This window comes from Pogona vitticeps, chromosome 1 (genome assembly GCF_051106095.1).
Source record: "Pogona vitticeps strain Pit_001003342236 chromosome 1, PviZW2.1, whole genome shotgun sequence".
NCBI lineage: Eukaryota > Metazoa > Chordata > Lepidosauria > Squamata > Agamidae > Pogona > Pogona vitticeps.
Genome location: NC_135783.1, coordinates 113,824,207 through 113,841,811, shown reverse-complemented (window position 1 = coordinate 113,841,811; position 17,605 = coordinate 113,824,207). Strand labels below are relative to the sequence as shown.

Genomic DNA, 17,605 nt, shown 5'->3' with positions numbered 1-17,605 from the left:
CCTCCTCCTTGGAGCCCCAGCCGGGCTAAGGAAACTCCTGGGTGGCTTCCTTGGGCTCTTGCTCTTGGCGGAAAATCTGATGTGGCCCAGCCTTACCCAGACTCTGCCTCCAGTGGCCCCCAGGTAAATTGAATTTGAGACCCCTGCTTTAAGGCATTCTCGGAATTGTAATACAAAAAAGTAACTTTTCCAAGTTCTGATTTCAGATTAATTTTTGTTTGGATCAAACCTTGTTCAAACTTCTAAACCATTGCATTCTTAGGTCAAAATGCATAATCTCATTTGCATTTGAGAAGTTTTTCCATAATGATATGCAAGAAGTAGCTATTCCCCATGACAGAGAGAAAGAGGCCCATGGGACCACGTATCTAGTTGTTCACATTTTAATTTTTTTTTTTTTCATTTTGGGCTTTACTTCACAGTCCATAAAGTGTACAGAAATTTACCTATACATATGAACAAACACATACAAAAGCTTAAAAGGAATGTGCAGATTTGTCTGCCTGATGGAGCAGAGGAAGTTCATCCGGTGCTGTATGTCAAAAGGGGAAACTGCAGGCTTCCTTCTGCTGGAGAATCTTAATGTATCTCTGAGGGGGGAAACTTGGTTTAGGGGAGAAGGAAGTCGGTAGCTTTTTTTCAGGAATAATGCAATACCAAGTTTAATTCTGCTTCTCATTCTGTGAAAAGTGAAGCACAGAGACTTAATGGAGGTGTTATCACGAGACTGTGTTTTACAACTGTAAGGTGGTGTACAAGAAAATAAGGACAAGCTAGAGAATAACTTGGTACTCTCTAAAATCTCAACATTCTTGGAATACTTCTCCCCCTTTTAATACAATTCTTTCTCTCACCTCTATGCATCTCTGGACACTCTTCCATTATAGTGTTTATGTGTGTACAAATGTGCATGTGCTTAAATTTATGATGTGATAGAAGAAGTAACAACAGAATGAATCTCCTAAATCCTGACAGATTCAGGGGAATGTCTAAGCTGCAAAGTCAAAATAAAAATCTTTTGTAATTACTCAAAGCTGACTGGCTACTATATATTTCAATGTTACATATTACAATTATATTATTGTGTTATATGGCTAGCAGCCTTATCTTACTCAGGATTACTCAGCAGAGTCATGTAAACTCAGAAGTAAATTCCATTCAGTTCAATTGGGGCTTACTATGAAGCAAGTACTGTAGGTATGAGACCTAAGATGTAGCTAAAAAACCCAAATCTTTGGAGATACTGCAAAAAGCTGCTCCCCAGGCACTGCTGAAGCCTCTTTACATCAACCTTTCTGGAATATCACTTAGAATAACACTGATTACACACTCATCAGGTAACATTTTTAATTGGTTGTAATTGGACTTCAATTGGCTTCTACTGGTGAATAAACCAAAATTTATCCTATGTCCCTGTGTGGTCTTCTCCCCATCCCAAGTCCAAAAGCTTGAACAGTATTAATTGTTTGATTTTTTTTTAGTGGTCTAATAAAGGTGTAATTCTTCTACATTTGTATTGTGTAATAACAATACATTTCCTTTGGTTTTTTAAAAAATCTAATACAGTGCTGTGGCTGCCATCCTAAACATAATGTCCTAGTAAATCTGTATAAAATAGCATGTGAACCGTGTAAAAGTTGGCCTTATCATCTTGTTGTAATTAAGATGTAAAAGATTATTGCAAGATAATGTAAATGAACACATGAAAGCACTATAAAAAACCAAATATCATTAATAATACATGTAGTTTATATTATCTAAATATGTTGCAGCTGTACATGATGGCTATGTAATGTATTAATAACAATAATTATAGACCATAAAGTCAATTCTGATTTATGCTTACCTTTTCCAGGGTTTGCTTGATAGAGAGTATTCAGAAGTGGTTTACCATTCCCCCCCACCTTCTGGGGGTGCCCTAAAACTGTGCAACTTGCTCAAGGCTATGCATGGTTTCTTTCTTTGGAATCACAGTGGGAAATTAAAAGCTTGCTGCATAGAGTTAGAGTTAGCCAGATAGCTAACTCAGTGGCCTGTCTAGTTCACTTCTGTAGTCTGTTACTTCTAGTTTTAAACCACTTGCTGCAAAACACAAGCAAGCAGAAAGGTACTCACATCCTGCTTGTTTGTTTCCTAGAGGCATTGTGCTCAGCCACTCCGGGAACAAACACTAGACTAGATTCTAAACCAGCATGACCCTTCTTATGTCCTCTTTGTATATGAAAATTAACTTTATTATACGTAAGGCGCAGGCTGTTTAGCGATTGGTGTTTTTTCCTGTCGGCATAAGGATGACTTACTGAAATTACATATGACCATTCTGAGATCTAGGCCATCTCACAGCAAAAATAAAACATATAGTTAAAGATAAAAGAAGGTACAGATAAAAACATACACAGAGATGTATTACCAAATACTAATAACACTATGGAGTTATAAAGCATTTTAAACAGAACTTCAAAAATACAGCCTCTTCTTCTGTAGCCACTAAGTTGCTGAAAACCTGCCTGAATAAAGAAATCTTTGTCCATACAGTAATTGGAAGAACAACAGAGAAAGTGAGGGCAACCTGGATTGTCCTGGTGGGGATTTCTGGAGTCCTGGGACTGCTGGTGTTAAGGCCTTATATCTTCAGCAAACATGATTCGTAAGGTTACAGGATCGAGAGAAGAGTTTCCACCAAAGATCTGAGAGCCCAGGCAAGCTGCTGCTGCGGAGACTGTGGTCCTTCAGATAGCTTGCAACCAAGCAGTAACACTCTTTATATGTCATAGGCACCACTTTGAACTATTCTCAGACCACTAGGAAGCGAAGCTGTTTGTATAGGTGAGTTTTCTGCTTTCTGTAGCTGTTCCCAGTAACACTCTGGCCTCTTTGAATCTGAAGTTTTTGGAAAGCAGCCTCATATAGAAAGTCGTATAGTAACCACAGTGAGATGAAACTAAAGCAGCATGTGTCATCATGGTTAGATCACACATTTGAAAGAATGGGCCCAGCTGGTACACCAGCTGTGACTGCCACAGAAACGGTGACACCTAGGCTCAGGGCTGATTCTGAGAGTACACCAGAATTGTGAACCTATGTCTTTAGGGTAGAAGTATGGCTAGAACCAGATTAGATTAATATAAAGTTTTAATTTACCTGGAAATTGTATTTGCGAAGGCTTTCACGTCTAGGATCTAATGGTTGTTGTGGGTTTTTCGGGCTCTTTGGCCGTGTTCTGAAGGTTGTTCTTCCTAACGTTTCGCCAGTCTCTGTGGCCAGCATCTTCAGAGGACAGCACTCTGTGCTCTGTGCCTTCAGAACATGGCCAAAGAGCCCCAAAAAACCCCACAACAACTACAGTGGTGCCCTGCTAGACGGTTACCCCGCTTGACAATGAATCTGCTGTACAATGAGGTTTTTGTGATCGCTATAGCGATCTCAAAACAATGATTCAAAGGGTTTTTTCACTTTACAACAATCGGTTCCCTGCTTCGGGAACCGATTTTTCGCTTTACGACGATCCAAAACAGCTGATTGGCGGGTCACAAAATGGCTCCCCGCTGTGTTCAGGACGGATTCTTCGCAAGACAGGGACCGCAAAATGGCTGCTGCATGAAGGATTTTCGCTGCCCGAGCAGGTATTTCCCCCATTGGAACACATTGACCGGTTTTCAATGCATTTCAATGGTTTGTTTTCGCTTGACAACGATTTCGTTCTACAGCGATTTTGCTGGAATTGATTATCGTCATCAAGCGGGGCACCACTGTACCTGGAAATTCCTTATCTGTGTGATCTTGTGGTAACTGCTGGAGTCACTGAAAATAGTGCCAAGTTATGCTTCTGACATATTGGCTGAAATCTTATTGTTTAGCATACAATATTATGTTGCATTGGGTAGGCACACTGAGTCCGAATCAACTCCCTTGTGAATTCCATTGATTCAAATGGGCCTACTCTGGTTGTGATTCACTTTAGCATAGTAAGTTGCAACTGAACAGGCTCATTTTAATCAGTGGAACTGATAGAGGAGATGACTCACCAAAGCTGCATCGATTCAGTGAACCTTCTCCAGTGTGACTTACTATGCCAAGCAACGGGATTTCAGCCTTCAGTTTGAATGGGACAGGATCCTTGCTAACATTGATTTTATTCTGCTCAGAGGCAGAGCATATTACATCAAATCTGATACATGTCTTGAGGGTGGCTATATCTTTATACATATCAGTTTTTAAAATGGATGACAAGCACGCTCTTTGCTTCTGACTGCTTTGAATTATTGTTAGCAGGGATGGTTGGGAAATCTTTAGGTCTGAGTCCGAGTCTTTGTGTCCAAGCCCCAAGTCTGAGCCCTTATTAAAGACAATATTTTTTTTCTTCAGAAAAAAGGGAGGGGTGTGTAGTTTCCAAGTTGCGAGTCGAGTCTGAGGCATTAAGAAAAGCCACACACCAGTGCAAATTAAGTCCGACTTGACAGTGAGTCCCACGACTCCAGTCCCCATTCCGTTAGGCATGGGAAGTGGCACAGAAATGAATGAACATGGACCTACACCTTTAAAAAATGCATCTTAATTTTTTAAAGCCTATAATCTCTGATGTAAAAAAGTCTGAATACAAGTCATTTTTTGTTCAAGCTGTACCTTGCTAAGTGGGGCTTACAGGGAACCGGTATACAAATATACTGTAAGTAAGAGGGTTTGGCATTTGTGTGTATTTAAAACAAGAATTTGGACTATACTTATCCAACCTGAGAAGGGTGTGTAAGATCTATACGAAGGGACCTGAACTGGCTGAATTGCTCAGCCCCTCAGCCCCTTCCCCGGCTTTCTTCTGCATAAAACTGATCCTCTAAGGATTTTATTCCCAGACATTTGGCTGTTCTATCTGATTGCCTGCATATGGTTGGATTTATTCTCATAATGTATGTTGGCAGTGTTTCAGTGGCTCCAGCTCATTTGTGGAGAACTGAATGCTCAAGAAACCTCCACTGGCCTTTTTGACATTCTGAATGCTTGGGGTATGCAGTGATTATTCATATGGGGAATATTTCCCTTTATTAGAAGGGGAGGGGCACATGAAACATGAAGCTTTGGATTCAGAGTCTATGGATTTATAGTTTGGTTTAATAATTGTAGCTTGCTGGATAGCTCAGTGGTCTAGGTATCTGGCTGAGGAGTCAAGCGTTGGGAGTTCAATGTCACACTGAGCCTCCTAGGGGAAGAGCCAGCCTGTGTGACTTTGGGCAACCCTGAAAAAGGATAGCCGTAAGTCAGAATTGACTTGTCGACATGCAGTTACTACTATTAAAAGTTGTACATTGATTTTTAATCACTCTGATCTTTCTCCTGCTACCACCTCCTTGTCTGATTTCTGTCCAAGGCCAGACCTTCTTCTCACTTTGCTCTGGGGCTGAAGATAGACTAAAGTAGCAAAAGTCTCACTAGATTTCTGCCTCTCTTCTCCAGCCAGCAGGAGATGAGGCCAAACCATGATCACCTCCTCTCTGTCCCCATCCTGAGTTATTTGCATGACTTATGAATGGAGAAAGGCTATTGTCAGTTGAGCCCAACCCCTAATGGGCAAGATCCTGTTGTTGCAGTTGAACCAACAGGAAGTAATTTTAAGAAAGATCTTGATCAGATTGAGATTTGGTTTTTAAAAAGAGGAACATGACAGAGCTGCACTTCTTTGTCGGCTTTATTTGCCATATTTATTCGGAAATTTGGCCATAATTGTTCCAGCTTCTTAAGAATAGGGATATAAATGCCTCCCCCCACCCTGGAAATTTAGACATTCACCTACCCATTTCCCACCCCAGGACAAAATTTCAAATTTTCCAATAGAGAAATAGGAAATGTTGGGAAATACTGTATAGAAAATAAATCTTTCAATATTTTCATATTGAATGAGTGAAATGCTTCTAATGTCAAGGTTTGATTCACCCCAAAAGGCAGGAATTTCATGTGTAGTTTGAAGATATGTATGTACTGTACGTAGAACTATCTGCAGAATTAAATTAAGAATGTGCTGGCAAGTCAGTTCTGACTCATGGTGATTCTTTTCAGGGTTTTTCAGGTAGAGTATTCAGAAGCAGTTTACCATTCCCTTCTTTTGGGGACACCCTGAGACTGTGCAGCTTGCCCAAGACCAAACAGGCTGGCTCTAGTACCAGGAGGCACAGTGGGGAATTGAACTCTCAACCTCTCACTGACCTATCCAGCCAACTTTGTGTAGAGTTAGAGAATGGTAATTACTGTTACTACTATAGATCTGTACAATGCTTAAATCGAAGATTCATTTCTGCATGAGAGGAATGTAGATTGTAGGTTGCTGCTTGCCATCTCCTGGTCACCTCTGTTCAGATTTCGAGGCGACAACTCACAAGATAGAAGCAAGACGATTTCTATCCAAATAGTACACTTTGTTTTCTTTCTTACTAACTTCATGGTTTTTGTTTTCATTTTTACCTATTTCTCTGATGGTGAGAGCCAAGATACATGAGCTTTGGCTGCATGAGTTTGCATTTCTCTCTCTGCCATACAGACTATGTTCACCATCTTGCTTGCATGAAATGGAGGCTTCATAAATATTCCAAGTGGTACAATTTGGATGCTGACTAAGCGATGAATGAAGCATTTTATGTTACTAAAGGAGCAAAATTAAGTTTAAATTTGATGTGAAAATAAATATTCCATATATTTCAATTTGTCCCAAATGTGTCACTTTACTTCTTAGTGAAGAAATAAAAGTTTTGGAGTTAGGAGTTCCCTCTAGGCTTAGGGTGTGGTCACACAGGGAAATAGATAACATTGTCGGGCTGCTTGTGGAGTGACCTGGTGCCGTTTGTTTTCTGGTTATTACACAACGCATGGGGAAATGCGCTCCAGCCCAACACCAGTCCTTGCCCAAGCTGGACTTTTTTGATCCAGCTGTAGGATTTCTCCTTTTGGAGGCTGTGCTGGAGCGCTTCCCTGGCAGACAGAAGGATCCCTTTCAAGGAAATTGCTCCTGTTAAAGTGACCCTTTCTGGTGTGATCCACATGCACTTCTCCAGCTGTTTGATTGCATCCTTCCTGTGCAGCCTGAACTAGCCAAAAGGGCTGAAGGCTGGCTGAGCTGAGGCTCTACTGAATCTAAACTCACCCTGGCCTCAGGATGCTGTAAATTATTTGGAATTATCCCAAGCTTGGCCTAACTATATGCAGACATAATGCGTGTGAGTCTTGGCTGAGAGGGGTTCAGATGTATGGTGTAACTTAGCTCCTTTCTTGCTCCTCGCCCTTCCGACCCTTTTTTTGGCTCTTGTGCACTCTAACGTCAGCCAGCAAGGCAACTGTGCCAGCACATCCAGTGGTGGCAGAAGATCTGATGTCAGCCAGCACAAGGTGCCAACACAAAAGGCTTTCTGTCTTTTTCCCAATCTGTAGAGCAGAGTTGTTAACTTCTACGAATGACCACCTGTGATGCACAAGCATCTACTGGAGCAGGTTACAAGGCTCCTTTTAGTATTTCCAGCTCTGTCCATTGGGTGTTCATTGTGTCCCTCTCGATAAGAGAGAAGTCTAGATGGAACCTGCAGATGATGGAGTTCCATTGGTCCCATTCAGTGTTATCATTATAGAGATAAATTATGCAGTATAAAATCATGAAGGAATAAATGGCTCAAAACCACATTGTTCACATCAGTTGAAAAGAATAAATCAAATACACTAGGAGAAATTATCCAACAGTTTCTCAGATATTAGCTCATTATTAGAAGAGGCATAGCACAACTGTATTCTGTTTCCCCACCCCAATCCCACAAAGTACAATAGCATCTGTGTTGTCAGTCTGGACACCATTTGGCTTCTTCTGCATCTGCCTAGTGATATTCTAGGATAGCGGTTCCCAGCTTTAGATAACTTGGGTGTTTTTAGACTTCAGTTTCCAGAAGCCTTCACTACCAGCTGTGCTGGCAGGGGTTTCTGGAAGTTGCTGTCCAAGAGCACCTGTGTTACCCAAGATTGGGAACCGCTGTTCTAGGACATTGTGGTGCTGACAGGGAGGAGGCCACTGGAAAAAGTGGTGGGTCCATTTTGAAAATAATTCTGCAAAATGACCTTCTGTTTCTGGAGGAGGAAGCAAAAGTAAATGCCAGGTAATTTTTTTTTTCCTGGGAAATTGTGGCTCAGCACTTGTCATCTTTTGGAATTCACCACTTTCCATGTGCCTCCCAAATAGTACATTCTAGAGAGATTATTGTAGATACACGTTGTTGGTCCTGCAGATGCTTCTAATACGGTTTGTAAGGGTTCCATTTCCTGTAGAGGTATAGAGGAGGAGAGGGTTTTGTTGAGCTCTAGGGGGAAAATGAAGCTACTGCTGTGTCCTTTCCAATTTCCCCCAGGTTTTTTCCCCAGGAAAGGAGCTTCGCTTTTCTGTCACATTTTGAAACATACACCACCCTTGTATATTTCTGTGTCACTTTTAAGGCCTTTAGAATTTCTTCTGGTTATATATTTGAGCTTTCTATAAAGTTGCAGGGTAGTTGAGGATGCTGCATTAAATTTTTCTTTCTATGAAACATCTCATTCACTGTGCAGCTTCCCTGGCTGCCCACAGTTCTTGTTCTGAAGTGAACCCTGTGGAAAGAACTTCTTCATGATATCGTGGGTTTTAATTTATGTTTGGGAAGGTGGGAGGGTGTTGGCTGCTGCAGAGAAGAGTGTAGAATGAAACACCCCCCTACACACACACCCTGCAGTCACCTCATAAATAAGGTAAGGACAAGAATCCTGAACCTCTTCTATCAGGATTGCACTAGCCGTTTCTCTACATTTGAAATACATTTTGAAAGGAATTGCAGATTGATGGAAAAGGTTGACACTCTCATTTTAATTTTACTTGTTTTAATACTGTGAGTTGCCCTGAGTCCCCTCATCAGGAGAAAGGCACAAATAACTATTCTGTTAATTTCATGTTATGCATTACATGGAGAGTTCAAGTACATTAAATGAGAGGTAAGACCTTAAAGTGCTTTGAAGTTTTTATGTTGTGAGCAAAAATCAGTAAGAGAAAATAACTGAAAACAGAAGATCCCTTAAGGAGGTATATTTTAACATTTGGAATGAGTGTAAGAACAAATTGAGTCCCAAAATACACATTTGGAAAGATTTGAACAGTGGGGTCTCTACTTAAGAACTTAATCCGTATTGGAAGGTGGTTCTCAAGTTGAAAAGTTCTTATGTTGAATCTGCATTTCCCATAGGAATGCATTGAAAACCATTTAATCCGTATCTGCTCTTTTCCGTCCATAGAAACTACAGTGGAACCTCTACTTAAGAACGTAATCCATTTTGGAATGGTGTTCTTAAGTTGAAGCAAAATTTCCCATAGGAATGGACTGAAAACCAATTAATCCGTTCTGGCTGTTTTTTTTGTTATGTAGAGGTGCGTTCGTACATTGAAGCATTAGTTCCCATAGGAACTAATGCAAAGCTGGTTAATACGTACTCTACCACTAGGGGGAGATTTTTTTTTAACCTAAGATGACCTAAGGTTAAAAAAAGAGCAGGAAAGTTTTTTTTCCTGTTCTTATCTTGGATTTCTGTTCTCAAGTAGAAGCAAAATTTAGCAAATGGAGCTGTTCTTAAGTTGGATTGTTCTTAAGTAGGGACGTTCTTAAGTAGAGACCCCACTGTATTGAGTCATTAAGAACAAATTTCGTTTTTTAAGATAGGTTTAGACTGAAATAATAAGTTTAAAACAGTTCAGAGTCATAAAAAGAGTGCGTCTGTGTGCACTTACAGACCTACCCACTTCTTACTTGTATTTTGGTATATGTGTGTACACACAGGCACAGACACACAAACATACCATTTCCTACATTATGTTGACCGCATATGATCATCTCCAACTATTTTTTTTAAGACTTAAGTGGAGCTGAATGAAACTTTATGGAAGTGTATATAAATGTTTAATAACCTTTCAAGAAAACATGTCTGAGTATGACTGAATCGTTTCTCCCTGCTGACACGCAATAAGGATTTTGCTTGTAAAACACATACATTTTCAATTTGTAGGTGAACCTAAAGTTATATTCCATTTTTTTCTCTCTCTTTTTTTGGACAGACGTTTCTTGCTGCTATCAACCAAGTGTTTCCTGCAGAGGAAGATAGTAAGAAAGATGTGGAGGATAACTGTAAGTGAAAAGTTTAGAATCTGTCTTGGGGGAGCAAACAGTAATAACGGCTGGTATTATATCTCCAACTCTTGTGAGAGACCTGTTGAGAGCTGTATGGAGGTCAGGAACAAGCCCAGGGCAAACAACACATTCTACTTGTATGGAAAGAACTGCATGTTTTTGAATGCAGGATCTCACTTCCTCTGCAATCCAGACGCTGCTTGACAGACACACTAGGATGTTGATCCCAAGATTCCCGCCCCATCTTTTATGCAGCTGGGAGGATGATGTGAACAAGTACAATATGTTCAGTTTATTTTGTTCTATTTTTCCAGAGAAACACAGATTTTTATGTGAAGTATAATTTCTGTTTCAGCCATGAGATTGCTAAAATGCAGTGGTGAAGATTTTGTTGCTAATTACAGGCACATTAACCTGGTGATTTACTTAGATGTTTAATAAGCATCGCTCAAGTATGGAAAAGGAATGAAAAATATCTTATTCTGAATGGGTGTCACATATTTTTTCTGAACTTGTTTGACGGTTCTTTTAATGAAAGAGACGTTGCTGAGATAATTATTCTGTATTCATGTCAAGTAATGATGCTTTGGTCTTAAGGACAATTAACAGAGCCCTTTATAATGCCACTGTTCCACTTTTTAATGACATTGCCCCTGCGACTATAAACGTAACATCATATTACAGAAACGCTGCGAAAAGAGTCAAGCTACCTGTCATTGGGCAAAATCCTGTTGGTATTGTTCTGCCAGTTTAAACCCAATCGGGTGCTGGGAATAATTAATTTCCATCAATTTAAAGCTTCTTATCCCCCATTTCCGCTTCCAAGGCTCCCTTGGGCTCTCTTTTGCTCTAGGGGATGCTTTTGGATTCAGGATATTGGGTGGGGAGCTTTTAAAAATAAATGATTAGAACCACTGGTGGGGGTTCAGCAGTGATTATTGAGTATTAAAAGATCCCACTCCTGCATATCCCAAGACTCCCAAAGTCTACTTTTAGGGCAAAAAATGGGTCCTACGAAGCCTCAGAAACTGAAATGGAGTGATGGTGGCAGGAATAGGAACTATTTAATTAATTAAAATTAATTATTTCCAGCACCATGATCAGTTTTATGCGGGCATAAAGTTATGGGAACAGGATTTTGCCCATCAGGTTACAGCCCCGATATAGTTATACCTTCATTTCGAGAAAATGTATTAATTACAGGCAACGCCTTACACTCAGCCTCTGTGTTAGTTGTATGTTTATGAACGACCGTACTTAGAAATGAAGCTGGTGATAAAACTGGAACGTCTGTTTTGTGAACATACACTGGTGCTCTGTTTTCATTGCAGGTTCTCTCATGTATTTAAATGAAGCCACACTCTTACACAATATAAAGGTTCGATACAGTAAGGACAGAATTTATGTAAGTACCTGTGTTTCGTTGTGGTCCGTATGAAAACAACAAATTTTGCCCCAGCCACCCACACATTGACCAGTTTATTAAGAAACAGGCGAGCTGTAGGACTATGGCATAGGCAGACGACTTCGGAATTTTAATGAACATATACATATTCAAACTGTGTGGGTGTAAGATGTTTTCTGTGTTGCTTACATCACTAGTGCTGAAGTTTTCAGGCAGCTGCTTTAAACTGTAAGGTGAGGTAAAAGCAGATGCGTTTTTTTTAAACGAAACAGGCACAATCCTCCTGTGACACCTCCTGGCTCAAATGACTACTTTAATCTTTTATGCGGTTATCAGATTGCTTGACTATGTAATGGATTCTGACTAAATAATACTGAGTCCTTGCCATCTGCTCTGGCAAATGACAGCTGTGAAATAGAAGAAAGCAACTTGTGCAAGGAATGCCAGAAATGGATCTAGATTTATATTAAAAACAGTTCTCACCCCACACCCACACCCCACAACCCTACTGCCATGTATGTGTTCGGTATGTGTTCGGTTCGAAAAAAAGTTGAGCGTAGATGTGCACAATTTGGGGAGTGTTTCTTAGCTGCAAATTACATATTTGTTAACAAATTCACCTCAGAAATACACATAAATATGCCTTGGATTATAAAAGGTTTGCTTATGGTTTATTTATTGATGGTATTTACATGCCACCCTACACAGTGTTTATCCTGTGGTGAATTACAGTGTAACTTAAACCCAACCATTAATAAAACACAGCAAATAAAAGCACTAAATAACCCTTAACTTAGTTTAATATAATAAGTTGAAAACTTGAAGTAAATTTAGTTCTAAATTCCAGGAGGTTTAAACTCCATGCTTCTGATTTCACGGAGATTGGCCTTAGCAATCTTACAATTCGGCTTCAAAGTTGTGTCCTTGTTAGGCTCCTGGAATTTTTCAATAGAAATGTTTCCAGCCTGTGTTTTTGATGAGTTTGTGATGGCTTTTCTTTCTTTGCAGACCTATGTAGCCAACATCTTGATAGCTGTGAACCCTTACTTTGATATACCTAAACTCTATTCATCTGATGCTATAAAAAAGTACCAGGGTAGATCGCTTGGGACACTGCCTCCACATGTCTATGCAATTGGTAAGGCATGTGCTATTTTACCTCAGTCTCAGATTATGGGTGTTTGTCATTTAATACTGGAAGTTTAATTTTACATAGGATACTGCTTTTTTTTACTTTGAAAAAAGATAGCTAGCCATTTATCCCATAAAGATGAAGTAGATGCCCGATAGAACACAAGTAGATGTCCTAAACAGCAGTCAGTAATGGACATAATGACTAAAACTGAAGTCCAGTTGAGGTGAGATTGGGTAACTGAAATGCCGTGTCTCAGCCAGCCAAGCAAGCTGTGAGGGTGAAAGCAAAGCCCTAAATGGCCTAGGGAATGAACTTCAGCTATCTGAGGTTGCCCCTTTATTGACAGCATCATCTCAGACTCTGCTCATTGCATTTCCACTGTCAGACATCAGGTGGATCAGATATGACTTGGGAATCAGATTTTTTTTTTCCAGGAACAACCCAGATGTTGTGAAATGGCTGCTTAAAACACATTTGCCGAACACTGCTTATGCCTTTGTTTTGATTTCCCGTTAGGACTTCCAAACTTAAAGAGGTCTTTCCTGCTTTATTTGTAACCTGTTTGGTGTGATTTCTTTGGATTGAGTCATTTCAATGCTTTCTTCCCCCAATGTCCTGGTGGGTTTCTTGGAAGTGTAGGCCAAAACATGGCTGGCATTAGATTGGGAAAGGGTACTTTCATGTGCCTGGTATCTCTTTCTCTTTTGAGTTGTTAGCTCCCTTGTAGATTATGTTGTAGAAAGAAGAGATATAAATGTTTGAAACAAATAAACAGGGCAGGCCCTGCCGTTTGGGAGAGGGAGGCCCTTGCCTCAGGTAATAGATGCTCGGCAGCCACCTGGATGTTGCTCCTGTGTTGGTGATGAGAACTGTGTGTTCTTTTTGGTCTATCCAGCACCCCTTAAACTGGCTTGCTCGACTTAAGTATGAAGGAATCTGTTTTCCCATCACCAGTACTGAAGTAAAATGTAATTGTTAGTCTGTCTAGTCAGCTTCTCTATGTCAAATTTTGGAGGAGACAACATGCCTTTGGCTGACCCTGCAAATACAATAAAATCTTAATTTTTGACCAGGATGGCATAGCTTGTTGCTGTGCACTTAATCTTCAGGTGGTAGATAGTGTAGAGCTGAAAAATTTAATGGGAAACATTTTGATTCCATTGCTTCTAACAATGTTTACACAGAAGTATTTCACAGTATTCAAAGGGCTAATGAAGATACTGATCTGTGTGCTGTTACGTATCTATGCTGATATCCTCTTAAATGTTTACTTCAGCTGATAAAGCATTTCGTGACATGAAAGTCCTGAAGATGAGCCAGTCAATCATTGTGTCTGGAGAGTCAGGAGCTGGCAAGACTGAAAACACTAAATTTGTTTTACGGTTTGTATCTCCCGTTGAAAACAATTTCTTTGAATAAAACATTGCTTCCTAGGTATTTTCATCTTTCTTCAGTAAACATCATACTGTTTGCAATCAAAACCAAGGAAAATATTGATGAGATGGGAATCACAGGTAGCATAAGTAAAAATTCTGAGGAGGCTCCATTATGGACCTTCAAATGTCCAGAGCCTTTTTCTGGTTTCTTTTATAGAAAACTCTGTGACCGTGCATATTGATATTCTCATTGTGAAAGCACACACACATTTATTGTATTTTGTTTTATTCTCAAGATGGCCTTGTGAGACTGGGGAGGTTGAGATATATGACAGGCCCATCTCCATCCACTTCACCAAAGAGTTGTCATTTCCTTTCCTCATTCTCAATTTCAAGCTTATTTTCTCAAAAAAATTTTTTGTTTCTTGAGGACTAAACAGTTTCTAATTCTCAGACATTAACAGAGAGAATTTTGGAGAAAAGGCCTTCGTAAACCTTAAATAATCTGATCTTCCATATATTGAGCTCTATACAAGAAGTTATGGAAGTGGAAGGCTGCCCAAACTTCTGCTCATCAAAGAACCCTTAGGAAGTACCATACAATATTGGCATAGCTTCCTGTTTTGCATTGGCAGAGCTTCCAATATAAAATTTCCAGTTTTGTGAATAAACAGTGCTGGCCCTGCCATTCAGCAAAGGGAAGCCGTTGCCTCAGGTAACAGATGCTCAACAGCCACCCGGATGTTGCTTCTGTGTTGATGGTGAGAACTGTGTGTGCCTCTTGTTTCAGCGCCTCTTAAACAAACCTGCTTCAGTCTGTTGTCTCATCTCCAGTATACCTGATTTTTCTCTCCTTTTCCCTTTCACTGTGTGGTGTCCAGGCTTTTCTTGAGAACCCCTTGACCCTCAGAAGAGACTGTAGTGGTGGTGGGGAAAGCTTATAAGAACATGTGAGCTTCTTCTGACACAAACTTCAGGCACAGCCTATGATTATGGTGGGGAAATCTTCAGTATATTTTCTAAACACAAAATGCTTAAAGTGTACAAGTGATTATTATTTTCTGGTCTCTTAAAGGTATTTGACTGAATCTTATGGCAGTGGGCAAGATATTGATGACAGAATTGTTGAAGGTACTATTTCTTATATCTAATGCTGATTTATTTTGCATACATCTTTTAAAAAAGTATCTGGGTATATGGATATCATGGGCATCATGCACTAGAAATTGGATGCGTGAAAGTGCTGTTGAAATGCGGTGATGTTGTGTTCATTAATTCATTTGGGAGGATGGCTGCTAGAAAATATACTACTGGATGGTGCCCATTTATGTTACTGAGATACTACCAGTGCCGATAGCTTTCATGTTCTTTCAATATGTGACATAACAGGTTCAAGATTCCTGTAATATCAAAGAATATACTTCATGTAATAATAATTGCTTGCTGTCAAGTCAATGCTGACTTATGGCAGCCCCTTTCAGGGTTTTCTAAGGAGAGAATACTCAGAAATTATTTACCATTCTCTTCTTCTGGGACACCCTGGGACTGTGCAGCTTGCCCAGAACTACATACACAAACATCACTGTTTCTGTGATGGATGCCTTACAGAGTACAGTATAAGAGAATTCTAGTAATTTGGCCTAATTTGTTTCCGGTTTCAGAGCTTTAAAAGAAATTACATTCCCGGGAAGGGAAAGCCAAGGCTCACATATGCCTGTTCCCTGTACCACAGTTCCTTCACCTTTTCATTGTTGATTGTATTCTCTTTTGGCAGGCTCAGGGGGAGCATATTCATGTTCAGCTCAGTGATTATGTCCTACTTTTATATTCTACTATTCCTTTAGAAAGCGGAACACGGCTTCCGTCTCATTAGCCCCACTTGTAAAGCAAAAAAGCAAAGTGTGCTGCTTATATACTGCCCCATAGCACTTCAAGCACTCTCTGGGCGGTTTACAAGTTAATTATACAGGCTACACATTGCCCCCCCCCCCGCGAGCTGGGTACTCATTTTACCTGCTTCGGAAGAATAGAAGGCTGAGTCAACCTTGCGCCAGCTACCTGGGATTGAACCCCAGGTCGTGAGCACAGTTTTGGGTGCAGTACAATGGTTTAACCACTGCGCCACGAGGTTCCTTGTACATGAAACTCTCCCCCCCCTCCACTGCCGCCAATTTATCTTCACAGTATCAATATGAAGTGGATCAGTCTAAGTAACTGGCTGTATGTCACCTGGTGAACTTCGTGGTTCCTGGCAACTTAGACCTGGGCTACTTGGGTTCTAATCCAGCATTGCACTGGCTGTTGGTAAAACTCTCTTGTCAGGGTCGGGAGAAAAATGGAGGGGTGGAGGAAGGTGTGCAAGTCCTCCTTTGTGTGCCCTGATAAACTGGCACACTGCCTTTTGACCACTGGATGTCAGGCTTGCCTGAGCATTCCTCCTGTTACTTTATGAGTTTTATAGCCTGTGTCAAATATAGAACAGTGCTCCGTTATAAGCAGGTAATAAAATAACTGAGCCTGATGTTGCTTCATTACAGCTGAATATTTAAATATTCCGTATCCATGGCATCTAAGAAAGTGGCTGACAGCTGGACACAATGTCTGAAGCTGCGTTCCCTAACTCTGGTACTTGTAGGTATTTTTTGGCTTGGCAGAGAAAACTTTGAAAGAAATGTCTCATTTGGGACAGCTACTGCTACACATTTGCACTGGCATTTGTTTTCTTCCTGCAGTTGTTAAGCACATCTTAACATGCATGTGGCGGCATTGTTACAGCAAAAGGACTTACTTGCAAAGCTGTTTTTTATAATCTGCCTTTTAAAAAAAATAAAAGCAAAACATCCTTGCACTTGAACTACTTGTAAGCGTTGTGTCTTTGTTGTGATACCTTTGTACATTGTCCAGAAAAATTGGATGTTGTGAATGGTCATCTACCAAAGGAAATTATTTTCAGTGGCATAGTATAGATACAACAAAAGAAAGCTGAGAAGTTTATTGAGAATACTTACCATCTTCCTCGGTATTCAAGTTCTGTAATGTTTTTTAAACATAAACACCCACTCTTTCTAATCCTGTCTCCTCTTCTAGTTTATTGTGGTGTTCTGTTCCTTTCTGTTTTTCTCGAGTTCCTGGAGCATGGTTGCAGCTGAATTTAATTGGTCTTCTTTTGAGCTAAAGGCTAGTATTGAATGTAAATAAACTGGGATTTTTGGTTTAAGAAGCACGACTAAATAAAATCTTTGTGGAGGCAAAACATAAAACTCTGTCTAAAGCTCTGTGATCAGTGCCTGATATTGGAATATCTGTAGGCCCCTATTGCCTGTTTACAGAAATTTCTGGTTTTGGAAGCGGAATTGGGAGGTCAAAGGATGTAAAATTTTGCTCATTTCGTTCTCTCAACTGAGAACAGAAATTTTGGGGGGACTATTTAAAACAAAAATTACGAACATATTTCCATTAAAAAACTTTTTAATGCATTTTTTTTCACAAAAGGGTTCTTTTTGGGTGTGCAAAGACATAAATA

At 40.1% G+C, this 17,605-nt stretch overlaps 1 protein-coding gene across 10 annotated transcripts in view; it reads left to right on the top strand.

The window, feature by feature from the left end:
* The window catches only part of MYO6 (myosin VI), a 136,503-nt gene that overhangs the window by 40,345 nt on the left and 78,553 nt on the right, over positions 1–17,605 (top strand). For all 10 annotated transcript variants that reach the window (XM_020785828.3, XM_020785827.3, XM_020785826.3 and 7 more), the window contains exons 3-7: positions 10,094–10,163; positions 11,498–11,571; positions 12,580–12,709; positions 13,983–14,088; positions 15,158–15,213. In XM_020785828.3, the coding sequence (XP_020641487.3) occupies positions 10,094–10,163; positions 11,498–11,571; positions 12,580–12,709; positions 13,983–14,088; positions 15,158–15,213 (436 nt within the window). The remainder of the gene's footprint in view (positions 1–10,093; positions 10,164–11,497; positions 11,572–12,579; positions 12,710–13,982; positions 14,089–15,157; positions 15,214–17,605) is intronic.